The 20,626-nt window shown below is 40.9% G+C and overlaps 1 protein-coding gene across 1 annotated transcript in view; it reads right to left on the reverse strand.

The window, feature by feature from the left end:
• Positions 1-8,093: 8,093 nt before the first annotated feature.
• The window catches only part of csnk1da (casein kinase 1, delta a), a 30,723-nt gene continuing 18,190 nt past the window's right edge, over positions 8,094-20,626 (reverse strand). The window contains exons 2-9 of the mRNA XM_061712158.1: positions 19,439-19,549; positions 18,858-19,006; positions 15,164-15,392; positions 14,907-15,077; positions 13,963-14,111; positions 12,866-13,034; positions 11,155-11,267; positions 8,094-9,514 (exon numbers count right to left, since the gene is read on the reverse strand). Of these exons, the coding sequence (XP_061568142.1) occupies positions 9,464-9,514; positions 11,155-11,267; positions 12,866-13,034; positions 13,963-14,111; positions 14,907-15,077; positions 15,164-15,392; positions 18,858-19,006; positions 19,439-19,549 (1,142 nt within the window). The 3' untranslated portion in view covers positions 8,094-9,463. The remainder of the gene's footprint in view (positions 9,515-11,154; positions 11,268-12,865; positions 13,035-13,962; positions 14,112-14,906; positions 15,078-15,163; positions 15,393-18,857; positions 19,007-19,438; positions 19,550-20,626) is intronic.

The following is a 20,626-nucleotide window of genomic DNA, read 5'->3' on the forward strand; positions in this document are numbered from 1 at the left end:
AACGGATGATCCAACTCTGAGGTGCAGATGTTCATAAACCTGGTGCTGAGGAGAGAATTAAAAAGGGATTTAGACGGAGATAAGGAACGACCAGATCTACCAAGAGCTCTGTCACTTCATAGCTGCTCACGGCTCCCAACGGATCCTTGCCGCTTGAAGCTTCTCTCACTCTCATTTTTTAACTTGATATCAAACACAAGCCACAGATCCAGCAGCACATCTATCATCTCCTCCAGGTTCTACATCTTTAGTGTTGTTGTCTTCTTAGTTTAGATCACACAATCAAATACGTCACAGCAGCTTCACTCCAACCTCCTACTTCTGCTCCAGGTGCTGAATTGTTATTGAAAAGAATCCAGACCGAGTTGAGTCGAGCCGAGTAGTACTAGTGGAAAAGCACCATTACTCTACCCAGCACTGTCCTCCACAATCGTGCACCAACAAGCTCATCAAGGGCAGAGTGACGCGGGAACTCAACTACAACAGTTCTCAAGGCCACCTACACGGATGGGTCACCTACAGCTGTGTGGACGGAGGAGCCGGGGACATTACTGCAGTGAGTGGGGACGACTGCATGTCTTGCTAAACTCCGTGGTGCCTCTGCAGGAGCTCCGTGTTGTGTCTTGTGTCGGGGCCGACCGACCGGCTCCACTGGGTTTGCCAGTTTGACTCAACCGCAGGAAGTGAAGTAAGACTTCCTCTAAGTGAGGCAACCTGCGTTGGCCTGGATTGACCTGCGTTGGCCTGGATTGACCTGCATTGACCTCTGCTGACCTCCATCCACCTCCACTGGCAAACAGGCCGGTTTTTTCCCATCATTTGGCCATTTTTGGACTTGGATTGTTATCCCCGCAGGGGGGTGGTCTTCTCCAGGTACTCCGGCTCCCAAGGTCCAAAAATGTGTTTGATAGGTAAATGTTGATTGTAAATCAGCTGTGAGAAGGGGAGTGGGTGTGAGTTAGAGTCTACGCGCCCTTGTGAGGGACAGGTTCGTCCTGCCCTTCACCTGAGGTGAGGGTCACACTCCAGCACATCCCAGAATGATCTGGTGTAGCTAATGGATTGATTATTAGCTTTCTTTCTAAAATCTATTGTTTTGTGGCTGTTCTGCTGTCCCTGCTTGCATCAAACCCTCCTCATGACTTGCATAAAACCCTCGGAGCAGCCGAGGTGAGAATTATTCAGGATCTCAGAGCCACGTTACACCATCTGTGGTGATTTATCACGCCACCTGCTCTTCACAGAGACTCCCTCCTCCTCCACTAAATGAGTAAAACCAGTGTTTATTTCCTTTCCTTGTTCCCAGACGCGCTGCCATTGTCGTTTTGTCAGAGTTCACGTCCACGTCAGTGAAACCAGAGGAATGAAGAGAATCTAAGAGCAGCGAGCCGCTCGGCTCTGGGGTTCAGCGCTGTGACTGGCAGTGTGTTAATAATGTGGGAATAAATAAATAATGGTGGTATTTGAGGGCTGGAGGCGGCCGTTTGCTTACATCAGCGGGGGAGGACGAGCAGTTTTACACGTCTCAACCATCAGACTGTCTGAGCCTCTTTTTGTTGTTTGTTTTAACAATAAACCTCCTGATGTTTTTGTAAAACAGCATCATGATGCAAACCTCACCTTGTGCTTTGTTGTCTCCCACTACTGTGGTTATTCTGGTCCTGCATCCCCCCAGGGAAGAACATGACCTCTTGTGTAACTGCCCTGCTTCTGCAGGGCCGAGGTTTATGTGGCGGCGCCCCCTGGTGGTGTCTGCAGGAACCAGCAGCAAGTGTTCAGGTGATGCATGAACGTGCAGACCTTGATGAGAAGCTGATAGGAATTTATGGCAAGCCGTTTTAATATTTAACAGCTAGACTGGATATGTGTTGCAGATATCTCCAATTCAATTCTTCATAGTCATAAAAAGCATTTCAGATATCTACAATTACATTCTTCCTATCCACAATTGTCATTTCAGATATCCACAAGTCATTCTGCCCAGGACAAATGACGTCACTGTTGCCAGTCATGTGTATGGGGTTTCTAATTATAAAAATCTACAATTCAGTTGCAGATATCCACAATGTGAATTATGGATATCTGCAACTGAATTATGACTAGCTGTAATTCCAGTTTCAGATATCTACAATTTAATTCTGACAAGTCCTAATTCCAGTTCAAGATATCTTTAATTCCCCTCCATTCAAGATATCTACATCGTCTTTTCTAGATATCTTAAATTAGGTTTTGACTAGTCAGAACTAAGTTGTAGATATCTTGAACTGGAATTATGACTAGTCAAAATGATGTTGTAAATATCTCAAACTGGAATTACGGATAGTCATAATTTAATTGTAGATATCTATAATCAAGTTATAGATATCTTGAAATGAATTTTAATTAGAGATATCTCAATTTGGAGATATCTTTAACTTCCATTCTGCCTAGTCAAAATGTAATTACAGATATCTTGAATTAGAGTTTTGACTAGTCAAAATGACGTTAAAGATATCTTGAATGACAATTCTGACTAGTCACAATGTAATTACGACTAGTAGAAATGCAGTTGTAGTTATCTGCAACGTTAATTCCCGATAGTCAAACTTAGCCATTAAATGTTAAAACGGGTTGCCGTAGGGATCAGGCGCGTGGATGCTGCAGACCTGGACCTGGGGGGACAGTGGGCCCTGCAGGACCAGGACTGACCGTCCTGATGTCCTGATGTCAAAGCAAAAACTAAACACAAGGAGCCTCATTTGAAATCAGAGCAAATCCAATAACTCATTTGCTTTCTGGTGTTTAATAAAACATGAACCGGGTGTCAACATATCCTTTCCTGATGTCCTCATGTTTTGGTTAAAAGTCCCTCCGAAACGCACTAAAAACAGAGTGTAAACCAAAAGTTCAGTTTTAATCAGAAGAAAAAAAATAAAGACTGAACACAAGTCAACAACAAATCACGTTTATATTTATAACTTTTCTCATATAATTTTTTAGAATATGTTTATGTGTTTATGCTCCAGATGGGAATCCTGTTTCCCTCAACTCATTTATCACCGGTCAGTTACAGGTAGTGTTGTCCCGATCAATCGGCCGCCTGATCGATTGGGCCTGATCACGGCATTTTCAAAACATCGGTATCGGTCACAAAAGTATGGGGACATACCTAGTTATTAATGTTTTTAATATATATTAAATCGTTTTATATATTGTTGCATTTAACGTCACTTCTGGCCGGCCACTAAACTAACATGGTTTTTGAATAGTGAAATGTTATATCTGTTCATGTTGCATTAAGCTGCTGCTATTCATTTCATTCATTCAGAATGTTGCACTAAGGTTAAGCCAAAAAGTATTTTAATTTTCTTGTGTTTGTGAGTTTGGCTGGATGTCATTCAACCACTTTTAAAGTTAAATGTATTTATTTTTGTTATTGCACTATTCTGCACTTTTTGTTTTAGTTTACAATTTCATGTTTTTACATTTTGTAGCACCAGAGCTGATAAGCTTTGTTGAAATACAATAAATGTCCATGTTGTTCTCCAATGGACAAGAAATGAAACTTGGGATCATTTAGTTTTAGTCCTCTTTTTTTTTTAATTCATTGCCAAAATGTATCTGATCGGGAAAAAGTATGGGAAATGTATCGGGAACCAAAAAAAGTGATCGGATCGGGAAAAATCAGGATCGGCAGATACTCAAACTCAAGTGATCGGGAGCTAAAACATCCTGATGGGGACAACCCTAGTTACAGGTATTACGGTAACTCCTGTTTGTGATCAGGTGGTCTAACTTTCCTGTCCCGGCGCTTTGACGTCCTGAGTCTATTTCTGGATTCTCTTTCACAAATGTTCCACTTTCTTAGTCCGTGGCCCAAATTTCAGCCCCAGCTGACTGGACCAGCGTCTCTACGGGGACGGTGGGGCCTGAGCCGCTGGGAGAGGTTTTACCGTCTCCCCATCGTCTCAGGGTGGGGTTTCTGATCACTTACACACTTGGACATGACCAGAACTGACCTGTTTCTAAGAGTTTGGGATGCCAGCAGTACTGGAGTTGAGGGGGGATGGAATACCCCCTGAAATAAAAACAGTCAAAATCTTCCCTCCTTTCCATCCCTTATGTCATTTCATCAATGAATGTGGTTTTACTGCTATTTCAACATTTAGAGTCATCACCAGAAAAATAACTTTTCACCTGTTTCAAGTAAATTTTCACTTGAAATAAGTAGAAAAATCTGCCAGTGGGACCAGATTTATCTTCTATCTTCAAGCAGAAAAATCTTGTTCCACGGGCAGATTTTTCTACTTATTTCAAGTGAAAATCTACTTGAAACAGGTGAAAATTGTTGTTTTTTCCAGTGATGAGTCTTGTTTTAAGTGTAATGAGTTTTTTTTTTTACTAAAATGAGACATTTTAACTAGAAATAGGACAAATATTCTTGTTAAGATTTAGAGTTTTTGCAGTGATCCATTTTACTTATCCTGTGAAGGACAGAGTCATATTGATAAGTTCAGAAAACTGTTCTTTATTGTTGTGTTTTGATGTATTTGATGCAGTGGATATTTAAAGCTTACAGAGGCTGCATTTACAGGACTGTCTCAGAAAATTAGAATATTGTGATAAAGTTCTTTATTTTCTGTAATGCAATAAAAAAAAAAAAATGTCATACATTCTGGATTCATTACAAATCAACTGAAATATTGCAAGCCTTTTATTATTTTAATATTGCTGATCATGGCTTACAGTTTAAGATTAAGATTCCCAGAATATTCTAATTTTTTGAGATAGGATATTTGAGTTTTCTTAAGCTGTAAGCCATAATCAGCAATATTAAAATAATAAAAGGCTTGCAATATTTCAGTTGATTTGTAATGAATCCAGAATGTATGACATTTTAGTTTCTGTAATTGCATTACAGAAAAGTCCTGTAACTGCTGCTATGTCATTCCTGCAGTATTTCTGCAGGTGTTTTGGTCACTGCTATTATTTGTAATATATTATATTATTTGTAATCAGCACAAATTATCTGTCCCCATATAATAAAATCCACCATCCCCCCTGATTTATTTACAACTGGAGTACTGGATGTCAGCAGCAGGAGGGCTCCCCTCACCGGTAAGTCTGATCCGTATCCTGGTCCATGAACGGTGCAGCACCGGTACTGCAGGGTCAGGAACTCCTGCCTCTACCGGCACTGATTACGCCGATCAAAGTCTCCTAATCCAACACGCCTCTACATGCGTCTCATGTCTGTGGTTTGTGAAGGTCCGTTTATTAAAAATGAAAACTGGAGCCCGTCTCATTGATGGCAGAACTTTGGAGTAGATTCTGATATTTTTAACATCATGATGAAGGTATTACAAACCTGCCTTTGATTACACCGGGCTTCTGTTGGGATTCTTGATAATCATGTACCATATTCTAAGATCCAGTTGAAATAATGTCCCAGTAAAAACATGCAGGAACAACTGGTTTTCATTTTTGAGACATGAGTGGAGATGCAGTTCCTCTACTGACCACTAGGGTCCAGATCCAGACCTGCAGTTCCTCTACTGACCACCAGGGTCCTGATCCAGACCTGCAGTTCCTCTACTGACCACCAGGGTCTGATCCAGACCTGCAGTTCCTCTACTGACCACCAGGGTCTGATCCAGACCTGCAGTTCCTCTACTGACCACCAGGATCCAGCAGTTAGTTCCCCTCTATTACACTTCATGTTAAAATGTCCAATTTTACAGCAGAAATAAACATATTTACAGTCTGGTATGAAAACAGTTCGTTTCTCCATGAAAACTGTACTGGGGTGGCATTTATAAAAACTTAATCAAATCGTAAAAACCCACAAATCCATGTAAAATTGTGGGCGTGGTTATGTGAGTGACAGCTGCAGCCATGGTCACCTCAGCTGCTGGGTTTTGTTGAAGCTTATTTGTGAGTTGTGATTTGATACCTAGATACCTAGATGCGCTGTGTTGAAGGTCCATCGCCATGGTAACTGTAATCACAGAGCTGCGAGCAGCTGGCAGCCGGAGCTGCTGGGTCACCTTCAAGCTGGAACCTCCTGCCCGGCCAGCGCAAGGTAGAGACGCACAAACGTGTTCAAAGATACTTACATCATCTCTTAGAAAGGACCTGCATCCGTTATCTGTGTTTACTGAAGGAAAACAACCTCTAACTACATGTGATGCAGTCAATTAATGTAATATTGTGATTTTCTGTAATGCAATTACAAAAACAATTACATTACAAATCAACTGAAATATTACAAGCCTTTTATTATTCTAATATTGCTGATCATGGTTTACAGCTTAAGAAAACTCAAATATCTCCAAAAATTAGAATATTCTGGGAATCTTAATCTTAAACTGTAAACCATAATCAGCAATATTAAAATAATAAAAGGCTTGTAATATTTCAGTTGATTTGTAATGAATCCAGAATGTATGACATTTTTGTTTTTTTTTTTAAATTGCATTACAGAAAATAAAGATCTTTATCACAATATTCTAATTTTCTGAGACAGTCCTGTTTGTGTGTGTGTGTGTGTGTGTGTATATATGTATATATATATATATATATATATAAATAAATGAATATTTATTAAAAATGGTTTTTGGTGCGAACTATGATACTATGATAACTATACATTGTTTGAATTTGTTGATGTATGAATATGTATTGCTTTATTTATATCTAAATGTTAAACGGAATAACCTTTTATTTTCTGTTTTTTTATATGTACTGTGTGTTATGTGTCAAACCCATGGAAGAATAGCTGCAGTTCTGCTGGAGCTAATGGGGATCCAAATAAAACTCTAAACTATAATTAAAGAGACGGGACATACAAGTACTTATTAATTTATTTACACAATTTAAAAAAAACACAAATACAGTGGCAATACAAATGAGGAGCACAAGTCTTAAGATGGGAGTGAAGAGCGATTCCTCATGAATCCACAGTATCAGATGCATTGTGGGACGCCGGCCCCCCATCTCCACTGTACACTTAAAAGCAAAACTAAACAGGCGGTGGCAAAAGAAAAAAAACAAAAAAAAAAAACTGAGTGAGGCAGAAATGACAGGAAACATCTCGTGAAGCGTACTTGCATTTATCAACGCCATCTCCAGTGAGACGCACGAGTTCACCGTCCCGTTTCAGCCCCCGGGGGAGAAACGTCCACAAAGAGGAGCGTGACGGGAGGTGGGATTCCTGCTCCTCCATACCAGCGGCGTCCGGAGCCCCCAGCGGCTCGCCTGGACGTCGCCTACGCACGACAACAGAACAAACGCACAAATTACAGCTACACCCCGTTCCCCCTCAAACTACAGGAAATGGCCTACGATACTTGATCAGTCTATCACACGGAGAAGTGTCTGCTTGAACCTCTGCAGGGTTCGGATCCAGCGGGACCGGCAGCCTCGAGAACCACAGCTGCTTCCATCTCAACATTAAACACAACTCGCTCATTTTCTACCCGAATTGTCGTTTCCAAACCCTCGAAAGATGATTCAGATTACAGAGATGACCCTCGCCTTCTGAGAAGAATCCACAGGAAAACCGAATGCTTCCCAGCCGAGCTGGGCTCCAGAACGTGAAGGCGTCTGAACCTCCTGCAGTCATTTCTGGGACTGGAGTGTGCCGGGAGCCGGGCTCCGTCATCAGGACCTTCCTGCTTCTAACCAGCGTCATGATGGCCAGAGAGGAGGTTCAAAGTTAAAAGCATGTCTGAGCTGGAAACACCAAAGCTCTGCTCTCTCCACTCAATTATGGGTTTTATTCAAGTCTCAGCAGTTTATTTTCATTTCCACAGCTTGAAACCTAAATCTATTCAGGTATTTAATTACAGCCAACCGTTCACATGCGCAGCAACGTGGTAAAACAGTTTCAACACTGCAAAAACTCTAAATCTTACCAGGAATATTTGTCTTATTTCTAGTTAAAATGTCTCATTTTTAGTAAAAAAAAATCTCATTACACTTAAAACAAGACTCATTACCAGAAAAATAACTTGTTATTTGACAATTTTCACCTGTTTCAAGTAAATTTTCACTTGAAATAAGTAGAAAAATCTGCCAGTGGAACAAGATTTATCTTCTTATTACAAGCAAAAAAATCTGGTTCCACTGGCAGATTTTTCTACTTATTTTAAGTGAAAATCTACTTGAAACAGGTGAAAATTGTTGTTTTTTTTCCAGTGATGAGTCTTGTTTTAAGTTTTTTGACAATAAATGAGACATTTTAACTAGAAATAAGACAAATATTCCTGTTAAGATTTTGAGTTTTTGCAGTGAAGGTCCCAAATTTTAACTTTTGATCGGATCATGACTAAGAAGTTGCTCCTGTAGTTTTCCAAAGGTTTTTGCGCAGCTTCTACTGAAGTGGGATTGTTGGTGGCACGTCCAGGATCTTCTGATTAAACTGATCACGAGGGATACAAGAAGTCGAGGTAGAAAATGAACCAATCACGCTTGAAAGAAACAAAAAAAAAAAAGGCTGCGCTGGAGCTGGCTGTTGCGAGCAGACGCCGGGTCTAGACTGAGGCTAACGATGGAGACGTCACTAAAGAAAAAAGAAAAGCTCAACACGTTCATCCCGACCCCTCGAGTGTGAAACCCTAAGACAGAACCACACGGATACACAAACACATCACTACGCTCCGGGTTTAAAAACGTCGGCTCCCGACCGCCCCGTTCACAGCTTTCGCCGCCGCCGCCGCGGCGTGAACACACAAACTAAACATGATGTGTGGTTTTGGATTTACGTCCCGGTGTCTCCAGACCCGCGGACTCAGCTTTTAAAACGACAGGCCTCTCCCAGGTTATCCTACCAGTAACTATACACCTCAAAACACCAAAAAAAAAAAAAATGAACGTGTTAAATTGTGGGATTTTAAATATATTACAGAACGCAGCGCTCCGGCTGCGGTGAGGGAGACGACGTCTTCAGCATCGGAGAGACGCGTCGCTCCGCTTCAGACCTTCTGCGGCTCACAGCTGGTGCAGGAGGAACTTTAATGCTAAAGAGTAAAAAGTGAGACGATAAAAGATGCCAGAGAAAAGTGAACCCATGGCTTCATCATCGGAGAGGAGGAGGAGAAAGAGGAGGAGGAGGAGTAAGAAAAAGAGGAGGAAGAAGAAGAGCTGCTGTGGCCACTACTCTGCCAAGATGGTCGTTAAGGCAACCAAACTGAGCTCCACCTGCTAGTCCCTCCCTCCCTCCCTCCCTCACACACACACACACACACACACACACACTCACACACACACACTCACTCCCTGGTCGCACGCCTCTTCTGTCAGCGGAACAGAAACACAGTCAGGTGGTGTGTTGGTGGTCAAGTGTGCCTTTCAGAGTCCTGTTGATGGGTGTGTCAGTGTGTGTGTGTGTATGTGTGTGTGTAGGTGTGTATATGTGTGTGACAGAGTGTGCTGCTGCAGGTGGTGCATGTTGAGGCCTCCGTGGTGGGCAGGTGGGGGGGTTTCACCGAGGAGCTGCAGACTGGAGCCCGCTGGGCGTGACCCGGGACAGCGCCTGCGGAACAAACAACAAACAATATATAAATATATATATCCCTTTACAGGATTCAGACACATTTTAACCAACACATTTCCATGACTTTCCCATGACTTGGCAGCAAGTTTCCATGAATATACATGACGTCTAACACATCAATGTATGAATTAAATAAAAGGAATAAAACTAGGAGATCTAATGACAATTATAGTTTTATACAAAATAAACATTTGTTTAAACTAACACCGATATACCAGCAATATGTTGTATTATATGTTTTATAGTAATCTAATATAACTGTTGGAGAATGTGGTCACTTGATCCGATCTGCATGATGTGCAAGATACGTCACGCGTGAAAACGCGCAAGACTTCGATACGAAATATTTATTGATCAATTTCAAATCTACCTTATAGGCTGTTATTACTAAATGTTATCATTGAAAATGACATCAAATTCCATGACTTTTCCAGGTTTTTTCAAAACGTACGAACCCTGCTTTAACATATAAACAAGATAGTTAATAAAATGCGAAATGGTATTTCTGTCATAAGAAGACATAAAAAATGTTTAACTCTAAAAGCAATTAAACTAGTAATTCAGGCCTTAATTATATCAAATCTTGACTATTGCCCGGCAGTTTGGTCAAATGCAAAGGCAGATATGATTGCAAAACTACAAAAAATATAAAACAGGGCTGCACGCATTGTTCTTAGTTGTAACTGGACGACAAGCGTTATTAAAATGCATAAGAATCTTGGTTGGTTAATGGTTAGTGACAGATTACTTTACTCATTATTATCATTTATTAGAAATATGTCCATAACCCAGACTCCTCAGGTATAATACCAGGAGGATGTTACAGCTCTGACTATCATAAATATATCAGACCTGCAACTGGAGGAGATTCTGCTGCCAAATGTGAATTCTAATGCTGGTAACAGGACTGTTGTGTACAGGGCCACGTTTGAGTGGAATTCATTTCCCAAACACATCACACAAACAAACAGCATAAGAACATTCAAATTATTAGTTACGCAACATCTTTTGAATCAGTATAAGTAACAATTATAGAACATTGAAATAGAGATAATTTAAACAAGCAGCTGCTGAGACTGATTGTCGGACATGCTGGAAATTGAAACATAGTTAGTTATGACCGTTGTTGAATGTATTTTCTCTTTCTTTTTTCTGTATTAGATCAGTTGTGTAGTTCTAGACTGCAAATTAAATTAAATGGTGGACTGCTTTTCAGACTTTTTGACGACCTCAGATGAACTCTTAACTGTGCAGTGTTTTTGTTTTGTTTTGTGTTATCTTCTCATTTTGCTGTCTTTATTTTGTGGAATGTCTGCTTTTTTTTTTGCAAAGTATTTTTAATTTGATATTCTCTTTATCTAGTGGAAATGTATTTGGTTTGCTTTTATTACGTTATGTTTAGTACTGTATTATTTTTAAATGTTGGCGGACCCCAGGGGATCCTAATTAAACAATTAAACTTTGATGACGGCGACAAGAGCAGCAGACTAAAGTACCAGCTGATGCGGCTCAAACGGCTGCTGGCGTCTACATTTAAATGTTTTCTCATTAAAACTGTCATCACGTTACACGAGAACACATTATTGTGTCAGGGATGAGCCGGGGCCGGGGTCTCTCACCTGTGAGGTGGACATGCGCGACGTGTCCTGGCGTCCCGTCAGGTCTGAGGAGGAAATGTTGACCGGCGCTCCGCGATGGAGACGCATGCTCACCTTCCTCTCCTTCTCCATTCCTGCAGCACAAACACACAAGGACTCCAGTTTCTTTGTTTTGGTTGGAAACATGAATGAACAAGGAAATGGCTTACAGGAAAACATGACGGAGCCCCTAACCGGCTCAACGACAACAACAAGCTATCTGAAACTCTGACTCACATCCCTCAGTAAACAAGGACCGAACTAGAGATGCAGCGACTGATCTGAGGGGAAAGTGTTTTGAAAGAGCACGAGCTTCCACGGTTTTCCCTTTAAAATCACTTCCTGCGTGCACAAGCATCAACTACATGTGCAGACTTTAAACCCTCACCCCTTCGACCAGATTCAGTTAGGAAAAAGAAACACCATTCAATTCTCTCCGTGGCAACGTTACTGGCGTAGTAACATGTTTGACCAGTTTAGGAGGCCAATAACAACAGCTAAAACTCCAGCTCTCAGAATAGAGCCGCACGACAGGCACTTTATTTCATTGCTCTTCTGATGCCGCTGCATCCTGACTCACTCTGTAGCGTCTTTTTCTCCTAAAGCCGCGGTGCAGGTCTGTTTTTTCCAGAGAAGAAAATAGTTATGGGTCGTTGTTGTCGCTCTTTTTTCATTCTGGGGAAAAAGATTCTTATAAACCGACACCATGGATTATATCTGAGACTGTAATGAACCATCAAAGGGTCCAGTTCTTGAGCTGCTGCTGAAGCTCATTGGTCGTTCTCAGCTTGTTGCTAAAGGCTCAGTTATGGCTCTGCGTCAAAATGACGCCGTGCCTACGGCGTGTGGTTTGGATCGACGCAGAGGACACGCCGTCACTGACGTGCACCTCCTGAAAATTGTAACTACGCGTCGAGGAGACGCCGAGCACACGCAGACCGAGAGGGCTGTGATTGGTTCGTTTGAAAGCGAAGCATTTCCGGTTTCCGGTTTGAATCAGTAGTGAACTTCCAGGGCTCTTTTCTTCGTTTATGTGTGATTTTTTTTGTTTTTTGCACAATATAATTGTCCTTATTTCTTTGATTTACTGTGACCGGAAAAAGTCGGATAAACCATTCAGAAAAAGATCGCTAACTAGTGGTCGCGGGGGGTACTGCACCGCGACCAAATGGAGAGACGGAGAAGTCTGAAGGGTTCAGCACGGCGTCACGGCTGCGGCGTGTGCTCTGCGTTGGTGTGACGCAGAACCATAACTGAGCCTTAAGAGACCAACGTTATTGACACAGGAAGTGAAGAAGCGGGGAGACTGTTTAGCCAATCAGAATGCAGAACACGATGCACAATGCAAATCTGTGAAGCAGTGAGACGTGAAAGGTGAACCGCGTTGTAGCCAGGGATTACTGTACACTAATTAACAGTATTTATCTTTAAATTTGAACTATTCCATCTGTAAACACATTTCAGAAACTCCTGCTTTTTGTTCCCATCGAATACCACTACTTGTTTGTACCGTGGATGATGGATGTCTCTAACAAAACATATTTCAGAGAACAGATCTCCTCCACCGCTCATTTTGAACATCTTCTCTGGACGTCATTGGGGGCAGACGATGGTGGTATTCTCCCCGTGAATCAGAGGTGGTGCATCTCTAGCAGGAGCAGCGTTCTGCATGAGTAACTGAGGTTGTCCTGACCTGTGTGGGAGGCGGGGTTCAGTGGGGAGGGGGCTGCGGCGTCCTGGGCTGCCCGGGCCCGTCCGGAGCCCGACGCCAGGCCCCTGGCCCCGGGGTTCCTGCTGTGCCTCAGCCTCTCCTCCCGCTCACGGCGCTCCCGCTCTGCCTCCTCGCCGGCTCTGTTGGCGCCCTGAGAGACAAGAGAGACAAGAGCTGCCGGTTAGATTCCCCTCTGCGTCTCACACAGCAAACCAAACAACAAAACAAACCCCATGAGCTGAAATAAAAACAACTCGGCTGTGGATCCGACGCATCGCAGCAGACTACGGCGCCAGACCTTTAAAAAGAGGTTTTACACTTATTTTAAATAATTTACACACAATTAATGCTTCACTATGTCAAAAACGAATTTAGATTGCTGGCCTAACAGCAGCAAAGAAGATAATTGCAGTAAGATGGAAACCACCATACACGCTTAACATCTCCCATTGGTATTTGACTTTTCTTGATATTATCTATCTGGAAATATCTACAGCCCCAATCCATAATGCAAAACAACTTAATATTTTATTTTAGCATATGGCAGCAGATCAAATTAAAGCCAAACTTGAAAGATGTATTTAAAATTGATATAGACCACCTTGTTGCAGCTATCCTCGTCCAGTTTTGTATATTATTATGTTTTGCCTTTGTTTTATTTTGTCCTTTTTTTTTAAATTGCTGTATTATCTTTTTTCTCTTTTCCTTATTATTAATTATTAATCGTTTTCATCAAATGCTTAGGTCCGAGGGGTGGGTTTGGAAGGGGGTGAAAATATTTGTATAATGTTTGTTTGACATCATTTTGGATGACACCGTTTATAATAAAAATAAAAAAGAAATATAAATAAAAACATTTGATCACAAAAAAAAAATTTATGTTTTTCCATTTATCTCCTCCAAATTTGAGAAAATCTAAACGTGTGCTGACTGAACAATAATATTTGTAACGTTCTTGATATGCATTATTTTGTGGGTCACTTTGGGAGGAAAAGACCGTCCATGGGTCACCACATTTTTTAGTTGTTTCAATTAGACATTAACAAAGAAATGAAATCTTTTCTGGTGCAAAAGCTTACGAATTTGAGCATGTTCCAGTCGAAGACGTAGTCGTAGGAGAAGCCCTGTCTGTGGAACAGGTTCCTGAAGAGCTGGCGGAGGTACGAGTAGTCGGGCTTGTCGTCGAACCGCAGAGAGCGGCAGAAGTTCAGGTAGGTGGCAAACTCCGCTGTGGAGGAGGAAAGAAGGGAGAAGAAGCTCAGAAAAACGGAGAGGCAGAACACGTGCAGAGGAGCTGCAGCAGAAGCTAGAGACGTTTACAGATGTATGGTGGCACTAAACTAGGGCTGGGGATCCATTCAAATGTCAAGAATCGATTCAATTCCGATTCGATTCCAATATTGATTTGGGTTAGTGTTATTAAAACTGTTTTTTGAGCTGTTGCATGAATGATATGACTGTAGTTATGCAACATATTAATACTAGCATTATATTGAGATTCAACAGCAAGTATTGGCAGCTAATGATGCTGTAAGGACCAATCAGCTCCCAGAATGCTGATAGAACTGCTTTCAGAAACATCGTGGGGCAGAATTACCAAACAGATCCAGGGAGGAAACAGGACGTACGAAATGGGTTTTAATTTTTCTCACGTTCCATTTGAATTTTTTCCATTTTTGGTCTATTTCGTTTCTTAATTTTTGAGAATTTGGTTTTTAGCATTTTATTAAAATGTGACCCCAAGACAGATTATAAAGTAATGAAATATAGACAATTTATGCAATTATAACTGAAAACGTTAATGTTTTCAAACCTTTAAACATATTTAAAGGCAAAAACATGGCACCAGTTATTCTTGTGTCCAACAAAACATTCCTTTTTTGGGCATGAACAAAAAAAATACCAAAAGTTGTAATATTGTAGTGTAAAATTTTTTGACATACAAATCAATTTTTAGGAATTCGATTTAGAATCGGAAAATTGATTTTTCCACCACAGGCCTACAGTAAAGTGTCAAACCTACAGGGGTAGCCTTTGCAGAGAACCTCGATGGGCGTGGACATCTTCTTCTCACTGATCCGCTCGTACTTCTGCCTCTTGGTGGCGGCTTTGAGGCCTTGCCAGGGCAGAGAGCCCAGGTTGAAGTACATGAGGACGTATCCCAGGGACTCCAGGTCGTCCCGCCGGGACTGCTCTGTAATCACAGAGAGAGGGGACATGAGCTCCAGCAGACCGGTGCAGCGTTAACCCATCCCCCCCGCCACGGGGGACTGGCCTTACCGATGCCCAGGTGTGTGTTGATGGAGGCGTAGCGGGCCGTGCCGGTCAGGTTCTTGTTCTCGCGGTAGGGGATGTGCTGGTGTGTGCGGGCGTCACGGTATTTCTTGGCCAGACCAAAGTCGATGATGTAGACCAGATTTCCCTTCTTCCCTAGACCCATCAGGAAGTTATCCGGCTTCACGTCTCTGTGGATGAAGTTCTTGGAGTGGATGTATTCGATTCGGCTGATCTGGAAGAAGAATAGACGACACGTGTGAGAGATGGATGAAGAAGGCTCTAATTTCTGCTCTCTATAAACACTATATGTGATGTGACATCAGCCCTCACTCTCTGCAGGAGGTTAAGAGACTTTGGGAGAATGACCTTGGTGAGGAAACGACAGACGATCAATGGGAGGCAGTACTGACCTAGTATGTACCTCTTCCCCTTGCGCCAGGCACAGCGTGATACAACTTAAGATTGTTTTGAGGGCACACCTGACCAAGGCAAGACGAGCCAAAATCTTCCCTACTGTTGACCCTTCATGCCCTCGCTGTCAGAGGTGTCAAGTAACGAAGTACAAATACTTCGTTACCTTACTTAAGTAGAAATTTTAGTTATTCACTGGAGTAATTATTTTTCAACTTTTTACTTTCACTCCTTACATTTTAAAAACAGCCTCGTTACTCTATTTCATTTCGGCCTTTAAAAAAAAACTATCCAGTTAAATTGCTCCATCCGGATAGAGTGAATTTGGTTGTGGTTGTTTCACATGTTCTTGTCCAGTTTTGTTCTTACATCCGTTCCCTCAGATTCCTGCAACTAAACTTGGATGTACATTCCAATAAAGGTTAGGATAAATGATAACATGCCTCTGAAGTTTGACTTTTTGCACCATTACAATACTTATAGGCAACTAGTCATCATATCTGCTGCTCTCTGAAACACATGTTAATGCTCAATAGTACACATATATGGTTCTTTAATATATTTGCATTATACTAAGATGCAATTATTTTCAATGGCTTTTTTCCCCCTTACATTACTTTTACTTTTATACTTTAAGTAGTTTTGAAACCAGTACTTTTATACTTTTACTTGAGTAAAAAACTTGATACTTCAACTTCTACAGGAGTATTTTTAAACTCTAGTATCTATACTTCTACCTGAGTAATGAATGGGAATACTTTTGACACCTCTGCTCGCTGTAAAGGTCAACCAGCAGATTATATACACATGTTCTGGTCCTGGACATTTTTTTTTATAACTTACATTTTTATTATGTTTTCACATGCAAATAAACAAAACAATACTGCAAACAAGTTACAGATTAGAATAACAATAATAATAACTGTCTGGAAATGATCCTCTATTCAGTCCACTGTTCCATTCGGCATTTGTTCAGCTGGCATCACGTCTCATGTAAGTATTCCATTCTTCCCAGTTCTTTTCAAGTACATTCTCTTTGATCCTTAAAACATATATGTCAATTTTTCCAGAACACAAATTTCCTGGACAATTTCCAACCACTGTTCTTGTTTCGGGGCATTTACATTGAGACAGTTTCTTGTGACTGCTTTTTTACTTGCTGCAAGTAACACTTTAGTCAAGTACAGATCTTCTCTCGTTACAACCTTTCCAATATTCCCAAGATACATCCACTGGGCAAGTATTTGGGATTTCATATCCCAGAATATTTTTTACTACTAAATTTACATTTTGCCAGTATATCTTAATTGTTGTACAGTTCCAGAAGATGTGTGCATGGTGTGCCTCCACATTCCCACCTAGATTTTATTTTTGGTGTTATAAAATATCGAGTTAGATTTGGTCCTGGACCTTCTTAACGCCTCTATTCCACGAGGCTTCAACAAGTCATCAACCCCAATCCTGTATGTGCCCTATTTGGATTCACTCCTGAAACGCACTCCCTTAAAGGCAAAGCTTATGTCATTATAGCTTTTTCCTCCTTGATTGCCAAACGTCTCATCCTTCTTTCCTGGGAAGAACCAGCTCCACCTAACTTCACCAGGTGGATTAGAGATGTCATGCATTTTTTGAAACTGGAGAAAAATCAGATACATCCTTAAAGGCTCCCCGCAAAACTTTAGGAAAATTTGGGCTCCGTTTTTAAAGTATTATGAGAGTTTACAAACACCACTGAATGACAACCAGAATATTATTCTTACAGTGAGGTGGCGGCTTCCCCTCATAATATCCTTCATTATTATTTTTTCAACTTAATCACTCACTCATAACATGTTCTTTCAGCTGGTGGCTTTTCAGATACTCAATAAAATTAAACCCATTACAACTAGAACCAATAATGTCACCTCTACTGAGAACTCTAGCATTAAATAACCACATATTGATGGCCGATGTCAATATGCGTGGTTTCGATACGATGCGAGTATTTCTGACGCTCAGAACAACGGAAAGGAACAGCGATCTTTAAAAAAATAAAATTAAGGACAAAATTAATGGAATGTTGTGTTTTTGTAAAAGGTATCAGTTTATGGAACAATCTGGATACAGAAGCCAAAGAATGCAAATCAAACATTACATTTAAAAGAATAATAAAAGCCAATTTGATGAAGAAATATCATGATAATGGTTAAGTTAGGTGGGTTTTCTTTCTTTTCGCTCTCTTTTTAGCACCAGTCATATTTTTTTTCTTTGAATCAAAAAAGAATATGACTATCTGTGTTTGACGACAGCTATTTTGTGTTATTTTATAATTTTGTTGTAGTTTTTTTTTTTATTACGTTTATTGGAAAGTGTTTTTTTTTTTTTTTTTAAATTGTGTAATTTTTTTTATTTTTTATTATTACATTAATTGAAATTTGATTTCTTAGGAAAAAGGGACAGATAAAATAAGCTTAGTCTTCTTTCTGTTCCCTTTCATTCAAGGAAAGAGATCTGTTGTAATTATATTGAACTGTTTTGTTTTTCTTTTAATGAATGAAATAAAGAATAAATCCTAATCCTAAACGTAGTCCGAGCGTTGGGTCTTCTCTTGCTGATTCTCATCGTTAGATTTTCCGCCACAAAGGTTCTGCAGAAGTTCTGCCGTTACAATGTGAGTGGGGCCCTCTCCTCTCGCTGTGAGCATCACTATCATCCACCCCCAATACGACGCCGTTGCCTCGTCAGCGTCAGTGGCTCCGTCCGGTTTAAGCAGCTTCAGAGCTACAGGACCATTTGTTACTTTATCTACACAAGGCTGCGAGGGTTTTCTACGGAAGAGTATCAGGGCCATGCAGGAGAACAAATATTTGAGAGGGGAAGATTTTTTTTTATTGTGCACTTCGAGAAAAAAGTGGAAATGTCGAGAAAAAAGTCAAAATGTCGAGATTAATGTTGAAATACAATTTCGAGAAAAAAGTGGAAATGTGTCCTCTGGCCCATCAAATCCAGTTAGCAGAGCGACTGACAGCTCTGCAGCAGCAGCCGTAACTAACTAACTAACTAACTAACTAACTAACTAACTAACTAACTTACATCCTTGGAGGGTCTATAGGCCTACGAGGCATTTTGTAAAGACAGTCACATGTGATGTTTGTTATAGTCTCAGAAGGTTGACTTTATTCTCGAAATTTCATCTTTTTTCTCAACATTTCAACTTTAGTGAAAAAATTTGACTTTTTTCTCGAAGTGCATTTTTATTTTTCTCCTGCCTCGTCTTGCGTAGTTTTCTGCGTGTGCTGGGTCTCACCATCTGGTCGGCCAGCAGCAGCACCGTCTTCAGACTGAACTTGCGGGAGCAGAAGTTGAACAGATCCTCCAGACTGGGCCCCAGCAGCTCCATCACCATCACGTTGTAGTCGCCCTCGGCCCCGCACCACTTGATAGTCGGGATTCCAACTGGGGAGAAATGGATAAATTAAAAGATCTCACGTTATCTGGTTATCATCTGGCATATTGCTTGATGACGTTAAAACAGTTATTTTCTAAAGTCAATCCAACAAATCACCCAGAAACTAGTTGGGACACTAAAAAACATTTGATATTAGTTTAATATCTTGCCAAATCTTTTAATTAAATTTTATTTATATCATTAATTACAGTACAAATGTCTTCAGGTGCTTTCTTAGAGACCAGTTATTCATTATTAAATAAACAACAATAAGTTTAAAACTCCCCTTTAAGAGGGAAGAAACCTTGTACAGCAACTTCTCTTCCGTTACCAAAGCAAAAAACTTGTGAGATAATACAAATTATTTTCTCCATAGCCGTAAGAGCTGATGAGCTGATGGAAACAGTGAGAGATGGAGGGACAAGTGCGGTCCTGCATACCTCCGCCCTGCATCATCTTGTAGATCTTGCTCTCGATGTGGAGCTGTGGGTGCTTAGTCTTCACACATTCCAGCTTGATGGCGACTTCTTCTCCGACTGAGATGTCAGTACCTGCACAGAAACACAACTAGTATTGGTTCAAAGCCGTCAGATTTATAAAGATGCGTAAATATGACACACTATCTGAGTGTGATAGAATGTGAAGAAAACACTTCAGGCAGGTTCACGTTGACGTTTTCAGACAAACTTTCCCCAGATTAGATGACAAATCTAGATTTGATTGATGGTCAATAACCATTTTAAAGGAACTGCGTAACAAGTTTCCAGTAGGTCCCAGAGACTGGAGAAGGGAGGGAAGGTGAAAACCCTGAAGAGAAATACAGCAAACACACCGCAGAGAAGCCTGTTGGAAAACAAGGCATCATCAAGCCACGTCTGATGTTTCCAGTGTGGAGAGAACCTGCTCGTTCTCTGATATTTTATATTTATAGGACAGCTGTAATTGTTTATGGACGGACAAGTCAGGGTTAAGGTTTAATATTTAAAATGAAACCATGCTTGAAATCCACAACAACATCCCAGCTCCGTGTCCCTCCACATTTCACCAGCGTGTAATGGATCACATGACCATCCCAGATCATCCATGCGTGTCTGAGTGATCACAGGCTGAAAACTGATAGAAATATTTGTTTCTAGCAGCTTCTTTTCTGCACGAGTGTTCCAGTTTTATTAAACCCAGACTTCAGCTGCAGAACCGCTGATACTAAGAAGTCTCCTCGTTATTTACCCCATCACTGAGGCTGTTTCGAATTGTTGCACCATAGCATTTACAAACCAAAACAAACTTTACGAGGGTTGAATTCCCCGGATCACTGTGGGTGCCAGGTGAAACGGAGCATGACCTACGGTTTGGAATGAAAATGTGTAACGATGACAAACACATTAATAATATATTTGGAGTCAAAATTCCTTACCGGTTTGATACTTGATATATGGGTGACATCCAATTTGAGGGGTGGAATAACAAAGAGAAGAAACTGCTACAGATACTCGTTGCAGCGAGCAAAATAGCTGTTGCAAGGAGGTGGTTAAAACCTGAATCCCCCCACTATAGATGAATGTTTAGGAATAATTTATGAAATACATGTAATGGAAAAGTTGTCCTCTCTAAAAATGGAGAAGGAGAAA

Source organism: Cololabis saira, chromosome 21 (assembly GCF_033807715.1).
Source record: "Cololabis saira isolate AMF1-May2022 chromosome 21, fColSai1.1, whole genome shotgun sequence".
NCBI classification, from domain to species: domain Eukaryota; kingdom Metazoa; phylum Chordata; class Actinopteri; order Beloniformes; family Belonidae; genus Cololabis; species Cololabis saira.